At 51.3% G+C, this 10,993-nt stretch overlaps 1 protein-coding gene and 1 long non-coding RNA gene across 2 annotated transcripts; one reads left to right on the plus strand and one right to left on the minus strand.

Moving 5' to 3' along the window:
- Nucleotides 1–464: 464 nt before the first annotated feature.
- Nucleotides 465–3,722, plus strand: Nfkbia (NFKB inhibitor alpha). The gene is made up of 6 exons (XM_005080507.4): nt 465–769; nt 1,338–1,446; nt 1,775–1,985; nt 2,268–2,356; nt 2,478–2,738; nt 3,178–3,722. Exons 1-6 carry the CDS (start codon nt 543–545, stop codon nt 3,223–3,225), a joined length of 945 nt encoding a protein of 314 aa, XP_005080564.1. The 5' UTR covers nt 465–542; the 3' UTR covers nt 3,226–3,722.
- Nucleotides 3,723–5,530: 1,808 nt separating this feature from the next.
- On the minus strand, nt 5,531–10,194 carry LOC121139490. Its single transcript, XR_005876443.1, has 2 exons — nt 10,047–10,194; nt 5,531–5,779 (listed from the first exon to the last, which is right to left on the minus strand). It is a non-coding gene; the product is annotated as an uncharacterized LOC121139490 (long non-coding RNA).
- Between the last annotated feature and the right edge of the window lie 799 nt (nt 10,195–10,993).

A 10,993-nucleotide genomic window follows, 5' to 3' on the forward strand; every position in this document is an offset into this window, starting at 1 on the left:
AGCCAGCCAGCGTTTCCACCCGTGGGTTTTCTAAAGATCAAAAACCGGAAAGGACCTGCAAGTCTAGGGAGGAACCGCCCAGCGGGTCTGCGTCCTTGGGACCTCAACAGCTGAGGACCCCCACATCTAGCCGACGACGGTGGGAAACCCCAGGGAAAGAAGGGTTCTTGCAGAGGCCTGGGGTTACCGAGTGCAGGCTGCAGGGAAGTACCTAGAGGGAGGGGGCCTGGTCGCGAGGACTTTCCAGCCACTCAGGGCTCATCAGAAAGTTCCCTGTACATGACCCCAGTGGCTCATCGCAGGGAGTTTCTCCAATGAACCCCGGCCCCGGGTTTAGGCTTCTCAGTCGAGGACGAGCCAGTTCTTTTTCTAGTCTGACTGGCTTGGAAATTCCCCGAGCCTGACCCCGCCCCTGAGAAATCCCCTGCCAGCGCTTATAGGGCGGCGCGGCGGCGCTGGCGAGCCCACAACAGTCGCCGCTCAGCCGCCAGCAGCTCGCAGCTCGCCGCCCCGCGCCGCCCCGCACGCAGCCCCGCGCAGCCATGTTTCAGCCAGCCGGCCACGGCCAGGACTGGGCCATGGAGGGCCCGCGGGACGGCCTCAAGAAGGAGCGGCTGGTGGACGATCGCCACGACAGCGGCCTGGACTCCATGAAGGACGAGGAGTACGAGCAGATGGTGAGGGAGCTGCAGGAGATCCGCCTGCAGCCGCAGGAGGCGCCGCTGGCCGCCGAGCCCTGGAAGCAGCAGCTCACGGAGGACGGAGACTCGTAAGTGGCGGCGGGGTCGCGCGCGGGGGGTGGCGGGCGGGCGGGCGGACGCGGGGTGGGGGGACCTGCAGCGCGCTCGGGGCTCTGCACGGTGGGAGCGCGGCGGGGCTCACCGGGGGTGGGGTGGGGGAGCTGCGAGCGCCCGGGCCGCCCGCCTCCCCGTCGCATCCCATCCCCCCCGCCCGTCCTCCCCTCCCCGGCTCCGGACCCGGCCGAGCCGAGCGCAGGCCAGGGGGCGGGGCGGGGCGGCAGCGGGGACGCCGAGTCCCGGGCCTGGCAGGCAGTTGTGCGCGCAGCCGCCGGGCGCCGCGCGGCCGCGAGGGGAAGTACAGGGCGTTCCGGGCGGCGGAGGGCGGGCCGGTCTGGCCGGCGCCCGCCCGGAGGGGGTGGGGCACGGAAAGTCCCTGGGCCCCTGCCAGGAACACTCAGCTCATAATAACCTCGCGGAAAACACCGCGGCCGCGGCCTCCAGAAACCCCGGCCTTGCGCAATCCCCCGCAGCCCGCGCCTCTCGGGGGGCCCCCACGCAGTGCGCTCACCGCCCCTCGGGGGCTTTCCCTGTCACCAGGTTCCTGCACTTGGCAATCATCCATGAAGAGAAGACTCTGACCATGGAAGTGATTCGGCAGGTGAAGGGAGACCTGGCCTTCCTCAACTTCCAGAACACCCTGCAGCAGGTGCGCGCTGGCCCAGCGGTGCCCTCTTTGACCTGGTGGTGGCGGAGTCGGGTGTCATAGCTCAGTCGCCCCCAAAGCGTTTCTAAATTAATAGTCACTGAGCCCTTATCTGCCCTGGCCTTTGACATTCAAATTAGCCAACGTCTTAGAACTTGAAGAAAATCCCAGGGGTTTGGTGAGGTCTTTAACGACCCAACTGGGGCTTCATGTTTGCCTGGTCCCCTGTAGCCGTCAGGGAGGAGCAGAATCCACAAGGTGTTCGGGGAAACTCAAGACTATGGAGTTGCTCCATGGCTTATCCCCTTTCTGTTTCCTCTTCCGTTTGTAGACTCCCCTTCACTTGGCTGTGATCACCAACCAGCCAGGAATTGCTGAGGCACTTTTGGAAGCTGGCTGTGATCCTGAGCTCCGAGACTTTCGAGGAAATACCCCTCTCCATCTTGCCTGTGAGCAGGGCTGCCTGGCCAGTGTAGGGGTCCTGACGCAGACGTGCACACCTCAGCATCTCCACTCCATCCTGCAGGCCACCAACTACAACGGTAGGTCTGCCAGTCCATCCCAGGACACAGAAGGGAGGGAGAGGTGGGCCCCCTTGAGTCTAGGCTAGAGCTTAAACTCTCAACATAAAACGGTCACGCAATATGGACTTTTAAAAAAATCCCTCCTTGATGCCTTTACAATAATGTTCATTCAGAACCCAAATTCTGAGTTCTTAAAAATTGAGGATATTTGTGGTTGTCCCATAAGAAAATAGGGCATGAGTTGTGTGAGGGTTGAAGGAAGCAGTTATATATGTATATCTTTGTCTCCTATTCCTCTAGGCCACACGTGTCTGCACCTAGCCTCCATCCATGGCTACCTGGGCATCGTGGAGCATTTGGTGTCTTTGGGTGCCGATGTCAATGCCCAGGTGAGTGAAGCTCCCTTCCAGATGGATCCAGCCATGTTCCTCCCGAACTCTTTGGGGTCTGTTCTTACTGCAGTGGGTTTCCAGACGTGGCCTTAAACATGCATGATTGCTTCGGTTTCAGGAGCCCTGCAATGGCCGGACAGCCCTCCACCTGGCGGTGGACCTGCAGAACCCGGAGCTGGTGTCGCTCTTGTTGAAGTGTGGGGCTGACGTCAACAGAGTAACCTACCAAGGCTACTCCCCCTATCAGCTTACCTGGGGCCGCCCCAGTACCCGGATACAGCAGCAGCTGGGCCAGCTGACCCTGGAAAACCTTCAGATGCTGCCCGAGAGTGAGGATGAGGAGAGTTACGACACAGAGTCAGAGTTTACGGAGGATGAGGTGAGGCTTCATCACTACCAGAACGGTCCATTCTCCCTCACCCTCTCCTGTCCCTAGAGCTAGTCTTTATTGTAGGGGTCTCAACATTACTATTGAACTTCTCAAACACAGCTTGCAAAGCCAGTGTCCCAAGAACTTGTTTCTCTGATTGTTTTAATCCTTGGGGGCAGGGGGATTCTGGAGTTTGAACCCAGGCCTTAACACGTGGTAATAGGCACGTGTTCTACCATTGAGCTACACCTCCTTCGACAGCTTAGACTTTTTTAAGGGAGAGAATCAATGAAGGAAAACTCCGACAGCCTGGGGGATGTATTTTATTTGGGTTAAGGAGGGGAGAGTCCAAGATTGTGAGTTTATTTGCAGAAACAGCCCCTCCCCTCATCCCAATGTCTTGGCAAAGTTCTAGAAATTTAATATGCCTTTTCCCCTCCTGTTTTAGCTGCCCTATGATGACTGTGTGTTTGGAGGCCAACGTCTGACATTATGAGTGGAAAATGTCAAAAAGAACATGGACTTGTATATTTGTATAAAACAAAGAGTTTTATTTTTCTAAAAAGAAAGAAAAGAAAAAAAAAAAGAAGAAAGGGGTATACTCACCACCACACTGCACACAGCCTCTCACCAAGCATCTTACTGTGGTGATTGTAGACCTTGTTTTATTATTTTTGTGAAATGGGGAAACAGATCATTGACATTCAAAGAAAATGTCTTTTAAAGCTCATGTTCGTGGGGTTTTGGGAGGTGGTTTTCCAGACTGATGAAGGGACCATATTCTATTTATTGTGCTTCTGACTGAACGGTAGATCTAGTAGCTGAGTCCAGTGTGTCCTCATATGCAGAACCAGGTGTTGAGTGGAATGTGCTTAAGATACTCCCGATTGAGGTTTGTGTTACCCTCTTGTAAATGTTGTATATGGTGTATTTTGTTGGTAATTATTTTGGTACTTCTAAGATGTATATTTATTAAACAGATTTTTACAGACAGCATTGTCCTGCTCATTTGCTATTCTGAGAGTAGCTTGTTGCTGAGGGTTGAGAGTTGAGGGGGTGGAAGCCCGGAGCAGCTCCTTACTTAAGCCCAGCCTCCCCCCAGCAAAGCTTAGCAGCCCTCCAACCCCTGTGTGGGCGGGATGCTGCTAGGGTGACAGGAAATGCCAGCCTTGGGCTGGAGTGCCAACAAACCACCTGGCCTGTCACTGGAGGCTCTATTGGCGCTTTTACCTTGATTTAAGCAGTTCCAGAACCCTGCTGTCACTGAACTTGGTTTGGACAAGAGGCATCTGCTGAATTCATTGGACGTAGCTGGGAAAGTTCTCAAGAGTGGACATGCTCTCAGAAATGGTACTTTCCTGCCATCTAGCAGACAGTCAACCTCTGAGACTTCTTACTTAGTGACTGGGCTGTAGTAGACATTTCACAAGACTAAAATACAGACAGTGCTGGGCATCTAGTGCTTAGGGAAAAAAATACAGCTATTGTACAACATCCTGTGTTTCACAGGGGAAGCAAGAGAGCCAGAGAACAGCTTGTGCGAGGACACCCTGAGGAGAGGAAGCTGGCTGAGTTTCCTAAGACCTCGTCTTCAGGCCGTTGACCATAAGGCATACATCTGCTTTGTCACTAACTGTAGTCTCAGGGCTAGTAAGCTCAGAGAAATCTTTTCACCAGGGCAGGGTACTGATTCTACTGAATGATTCTGCCAACGTCGATTGCGTTTAGATGCTTGGTGCTCCATGTTTTGGGAGAAAGGAATAAGGTGACGGTGTGTCAAATGCTGAATGATGGGTAAATAAAATAAATGTGCTTCAGCTTATAGCTAAGAAGATATTGCCACTACGCTTCATTATCCTGTTCTGGATCCACATATGATGTCAAATAAGTATGGCGGTCATCTTCCTCTTACACCTAAGGGAGCCAGCGCTCAGTGTGTCATTCATATGTAAAGAGCAGTATTGCAAACTGGGCAACCCTGGTTCATCTGGGTCTAAGCACTGTGATAGCCTCTGTGTTCCCTGCCAGGTGCCCCAGGATCTACCCCAGAGCTCCTGAACATAGGTGTTCAGTGCTGACCACAGAAATGCTAACTTAGGCTCCTTCAACTAAGTGGGGAACGTGAGGGTCCAGGAGAGGACCCTTATGTTCTAAGGAACAAAGGGTAGGAACCTGTTTTTTATTATTATTATTATTTTTTTTTTTTTGGTTTTTCGAGACAGGGTTTCTCTGTGGCTTTGGAGGTTGTCCTGGAACTCGCTTGGTAGTCCAGGCTGGTCTCGAACTCACAGAAATCCGCCTGTCTCTGCCTCCCAAGTGCTGGGATTAAAGGCGTGAGCCACCAACGCCCGGCTAGGAACTTGTTTTTTATTTTGGAATGGTACCCCGAGTGCTTCCTACTTTGCTAGTGCACACCTGCAATCCCAGCCCTTGAGAGGCCAAGGCAGGGTCTTCAGAAGCAAGCACATGTCACATAAAAAACCAAGAGACACCTATACAGGCTCACTTTAGCTCTGTGTGGAAGGTTGAGGAAACAGAACAAGAAGTGGCCTGCCTCTCCTTGACCTCAGAGACGGTCAGTCACTTGGCTAGGAGGATCATCCTCCATGGTGGCAGGTGGAGGGGGGGTCCCCTCTTCTGGGTCATGTGACTGAGTCTCGTGACCTGCACTGATCCTGAGGTAGCCAGGCCCAGTGAGGGACTGAAGTCCCTCCCCCTTGCCCCTTATTCTCTGTCTCCACCATGCCTGCTGGTTGGATGGCTAGGGAAAATTGTGGAACAGAAGTAACTCATACAAAGTCTTCAATTTGCTTCCAACAGGACAGTTTGGACAGAAAGCCCACCTTCACACCCCTGATTTTCCCATGGAAGCCAAAGTTTTGTCAGGACAGGGAAAGATAAAGGAGCCCGGGAAAGAGGGAAATAAAGTCATGTGGGCAACATCCGTGAATTTTGTTCCTCCGTTCATTCCGCCTGTACCTCCTGCTGCTGTCAGACACATTGCCTTGACAGGGTAGGTGAACCGGTTTTTTCCATCAGGAAGAGTTTTTCTAGAAAGGAGGAAAGAAATTCCAGTCTGAGCAATCTAAGGCCTGGAAACAGTGAAGGACGGGGGAGGGGGGGAGGGGGTGGCTTACACTGAAACGTCTCATCTCCTGGAAGTGATTAAGTGATGACAAGCAGAGCTGAGCAAGGAGGTGCATTCTTCCTGTCTCCAAGCCCCACATCTTCACTAACCACCTCAGGTAAAGTTTGGCTAGACAAGAAAGGTCAGGCTTCTCGAAGTTCACCCAGGAACCCACCCAGAGAAGAACCCCGACCTCTGATCCCTGCACAAAAACATCCAGGTTGTTTCCACATTTGAAGGGGACATTACAGGAACTGAAACCTGCTGTTCTGTGTGTTCCCCTCCTGAGAGGCGGGGCTCTCAGTCTCATTCATTCTTTTGCATTGTGAAGAATTGCTCTCCAGGCCACCCAGAGGCACACAGAGGGGCGGTCTCAGGGCCCTTTGCCTAGGAGAAGAGAGAACCAGAGCTCTGGGCAGGGTCACCCAATGCAGAGCGGGTGGCAAGGGGACCAGGAGTGTCTGCTCCGGATAGTTATCTACCATGCTAGCGCCCCTTTGACGGAGGCAAGAAAGCAAGCTGAGTTCAGAGCAAAAATAACTTCCAGTCTGGGATTAAGTCTACTACCCACAGCATGTTCACCGTTCATTTTTACGTCTGTGGGTGACAGCAGATTCCAGAGATAAGCCTGGAGGAAGTCTGCAACCTGTCTCAATTAATGCTTGCCCAGGGCTTCTCAGACAATGTACACTTGAATTGCCTAGGCACATTGTTGAAATTCGGGTTCTGGTTCAAGTGCTTTGAAGTTGGCATGAGATCAGGTTCTGCACTTCCAGACAAGGTCCAGACAAGGTAATGGATCACATCTTAAAGAACTATGCCTTTGTGGATGTGTTGGACAGTTTTATGTCAACTTGACATAAGCTAGAGTTCAGAGAGGAGAAGAAAATGCCTCCATAAGACCAGGCTGTAGGGAAGCCTGTAGGCCTTTCTCTTCATTAGTGATTGATGAGGGAGAGCCCAGCCCGTTGCCGGTGGTACCACCCCTAGGATGGTGGTCCTGGGTTCTCAAACAGTGGTTCTCAACCTTCCCAATGCTGTGACCCTTTAATACAGTTCCTCATGTCGCGGTGACTCCCAGCCATAGAGTTATTTTTGTTGCTACTTCATAACTGTAATTTTGCTACTGTTCTGAATTGTAACGTAAATAGTTTTTGGAGGCAGAGGCTTGCCGAAGGGGTCACGACCCACAGGTTGAGAACCATTGTTCCATATGAGAACAGGCTGAGCGAGGTGTAAGGAGCCAGCCAGAAGGCAGCAGCTCTTCCTGGCCTCTGCACCACCCCTGCCTCCAGGTCCTTGTCCCACCTGAGTCCCTTGCCCTAGCTCCTTCCAATGACAGACCACGATGTGGAAGCCAAACGAACCCTCTCCTCCCCAACTTGCTTTTTGGTCACGGTGTTTCCTCGCAGCAGTGGTAACCCTAACGAAGACAGAGTTATTCTGCTGGCACATGTCACCACTACAAACCAGGACAAACATTTCTAGTCCTGCTCACACAGGACCCAACACAAGGCAGCTGAACTACAAGCTTACAATCCTAGGTAGTCACAGGACGAGTGGGAAGGAACTCAAGTTTGAGGCCGACCACTCACGGCAACCCTTCCACCTCATTTTCTGTGAGCGTTAGGCTTTCTTTCCTTTTTGTTTTTGCTTTTTGTGGGGGTTGGTTTTTTGAGAAAGGGTTCCTGAGTGTAGCCTTAGCTGTCCTGGAGCTCACTCTGTAGACCAGGCTGGCCTCCATGAACTCACAGAGCTCTCTGCCTGTGTCTGCCTTCCCAGTGCTGGGATTAAAGGTGTGCGGGGGGCCCCCCCCCCCCCGACGGCAGCATGGGTATTAGGATTTCAAGCATGGGTGCTGATGTGGGATGTTCTTCTGTATGCTGCGAATATGGGTTGCTTTTATTGGTTGATAAATAAAGCTGTTTCAGTCAATGGACAGGCAAAATACAGGCAGGCAGGAATTCCAAACAAAGATAGAGAGAAGGAAGACGGAGTCACAGAGACTCCATGTAGCCACCAGGGAGGCAGGGTGCCAGGGCACCACTGGCAAGCCACAGTCACGTGGTGATACACAAATCAGTAGAAATGGGTTAATTTATAAGAGAGAGAGCCAGCAAGTAATAAGCCTAAGCCACTGGCCAAACAATTATAAATATATAGTAAGTCTCTGAGTGGTTATCTTATAGTAGGCCGAGAGAAACCTGTCCAAGTGGAATTGGGTGTAAGGAGAAAAGTCTCCTCTACAGGCTGCCATGACCAGTAACTTTTAAAAGTAGTTTTAAAGGTCTTTTTAAAAAGAAAAAACTTTAAGAGGCAGGCGTGTAGCTAGTGAGCTGGCTGAGTGGGCAAAACACTTGCTGCAGAGTCTAATGATCTAGATTCGAGCCCCTGAACCCGCACAAAACACTTGCTGCAGAGTCTAATGATCTAGATTCGAGCCCCTGAACCCGCACAAAACACTTGCTGCAGAGTCTAATGATCTAGATTCGAGCCCCTGAACCCACACAAAACACTTGCTGCAGAGTCTAATGATCTAGATTCGAGCCCCTGAACCCGCACAAAGGTTACAGGAGAAAACCAATTCTACAAATACATCTTCTGGCCTCCACACACTCACCTTGTATGTAAGTGCCCACACCCCCATCACACACATTATAATAATAATGTTTAAAAAAAACAACAACAAAGTGGCTACTTTAGTCCCAGCACTAGGGAGGCAGAGGCAGGAGGATCTCTCTGAGTTCAAGGTCAGCCTGGTCTACAGAGTGAGTTCCAAGACCGGTTCCAAAGCTACACAAAGAAATTTGTCTCAAAAAACAAAACAAGAAAACAACAACAAACAAAAATTTAACCTTATTTTTATTTTGTACCATAATGGGTTGAGATCTTAGGAGGCCACAGTAAGGGAGAAATCACTTGTAACTCAGATATGGCCCCAAATTGTCATTCACCTCCCCTGAAATTTTTAGCCTTGAGTTTTAATGGCACTAAATAAAGGAAGTGAGACTTTCGTCTCCTTCCAGGAGTTTCCAGCTGTGTGGTCTGACTGAGGCTCAGGTCCACCCAGAGCCACCACATTAAACAATCTGGTCAGACTTTTAAAACCTTCCAGCACTTACTACCCATCTCCAGGCGTGTCCAAACAGATAGACAAGCGAGCAGAGAGACAAGTGTGACAGACAAGTGTGACAGAGACAAGTGTGAGACAAGTGTGGCAAACAGAGAGACAAGGGCAGCTTTGTGAGGACTGGGGAACGACCCCTTTCAGGAGAGTGGTCCAGTGCTGATTCAGGGTTAATTTGCTTTCTTTTTTGTCCATTTGTTTCTGGAGACAAGGTCTCACTGTGTAGCCTTGGCTGGCTTGGAACCCATTAGTAGACCGGGCTGGTCTCGAACTCACAGATACGCCCAGCTCTGCTTCCTGAGCACCGGCACTAAAAGCAAGGCCACCAGGCTTGTTCTAAGTCTCTTGGTAATGTTTTCCTTTGGATGCCTTTCACCTTTACATCATCACTCTCCCCACAGTAGGCCCTTCTGCACGGCGAGCAAAATTCAAAACTTAATTGTGTGTGTGTGTGTCTGTCTGTCTATGTGTGTCTGTATGTGTGTGTCTATGTGTGTGTCTGTCTATGCGTGTCTGTCTGTGTCTCTGTCTGTCTGTGTGTCTTTGCATGTGTGTGTCTGTGTGTCTCTGTATGTGTGTTGGTGTGTGTCTGTCTGTGTGTGTCTGTGTCTCTGTCTCCCTGTATGTGTGTGTGTGTCTGTCTCTGTATGTGTGTTGGTGTGTGTCTGTCTGTGTGTCTGTGTCTCTGTCTCTGTATGTGTGTGTCTGTGTGTCTATGTGTATGTCTGTGTGTGTGTCAGGTACCTTAGGTGGTCAGAGATTCAGGATCCCTGTGGAGTTGGAGTTAAAGGCAATTATGAGCTGTCTGATGGGGCTGAGACTTGAACTTGGGGCTTCTGCAAGAGCAGCTTGTGCTCTTAACTACTGAGCCATCTCTCCATTCCCTAAAGACCTTTCTGTCTACCAACATTCAATTGCTCTCTTCTTAAAAACAGTGATCCCTGGTCTAAGGAGAGACCTGAGCTGTGAGTGTGCAGTGTATGAGCACAATGGACCAGGGAGCTTTCTCTTTTCAGCTCTTCTTCGGGTCTAAAACGGAGAATAACTGCCCACCATGACTTACCATGAAAGTCTCTGAGGGCCGGAGAGCAGTATTTCAGTCAGTCAGTTTCATGAGGGGCTCTATGTCCATGGCTGCCTACTCGTGTCCCTGTAACACCCAAGAGCAGCTCCGTGTGCTCAGTGAAAAGGACCGTGGCCATCCTGGCCCCGGAAGGCTCCTGGCTGGGCTTTAACCAGGGTCAGCTAGGCTCAGTGCGATCATAAGAGCTCTCTGGGAGGAGTGCTTCAGACCTGCTCAGGAGGAAAGAGATGTGCTCATTGATCTGGGGCACTGGCTGTCCCGGCAGCATTTCCAGCCAACCAGGACAGCAAAGGGCTGGACCAGCAGTGTGTGTGTGGGGGGGGGGGGGGGAGCAGGTCTCACTGAGAACTAGGGAAGAGACTTTCAAAAGCGGGGGCATCCTTGGGTTTGGGGCAAGATCTAACAGTTCCGTGTTGGAGGAAAGGGCGAGGCCAGGGCTTTGAAGGTCACAGGTGTGAAATGTTCACTGATGCGTCCTGTTAAAGAGTCGATGGGTCTTTTGGGAAATCCCTGTAATGAACAATCTGTTCTTTGCCTGGGCAAGAGTCTCCTGGAATGGTAAAGTTATTGTGATGCAGATAATGGAAAAATAAGGTCACGTTGATGTCCACAATGAACTGGAGGCAGAAGGCAGCCTCTGCCTACCCAGTCATTAAGCCTAAAGATCAGAGCACTAGGACACAGATGACAAGTGTAAAAGATCAGATATTCAGCACACGAACACATAGGTAATGTGGGAGGGGCCAACTGGCCAGGACAGGGGACATGGAGGAGAGGGTCAGAAACATGTTTTGCCTCTTCTAGAATCTCACCTGCAACTGACAAGTCTTACCTTTAATCTACCCCTTGTGTTAATTGATGCTGCAAAGGGCCAGGTGATTGGCCACTGGAGAATAAGAGCCATGGGTGTCACTTATCAAACCATA

Source organism: Mesocricetus auratus, unplaced genomic scaffold (genome assembly GCF_017639785.1).
Source record: "Mesocricetus auratus isolate SY011 unplaced genomic scaffold, BCM_Maur_2.0 Super-Scaffold_15014, whole genome shotgun sequence".
Classification (NCBI taxonomy): domain Eukaryota; kingdom Metazoa; phylum Chordata; class Mammalia; order Rodentia; family Cricetidae; genus Mesocricetus; species Mesocricetus auratus.

What these genes read in the sequence shown, in the direction of transcription:
- Nfkbia (XM_005080507.4), top strand. Translation starts at nt 543, where the DNA reads ATGTTTCAGCCAGCCGGCCACGGCCAGGACTGGGCCATGGAGGGCCCG. An exon ending in TCCAGAACACCCTGCAGCAG is followed by an intron (nt 1,447 to 1,774) that starts GTGCGCGCTGGC and finishes TTCCGTTTGTAG; the next exon opens with ACTCCCCTTCACTTGGCTGT. An exon ending in GCAGGCCACCAACTACAACG is followed by an intron (nt 1,986 to 2,267) that starts GTAGGTCTGCCA and finishes CTATTCCTCTAG; the next exon opens with GCCACACGTGTCTGCACCTA.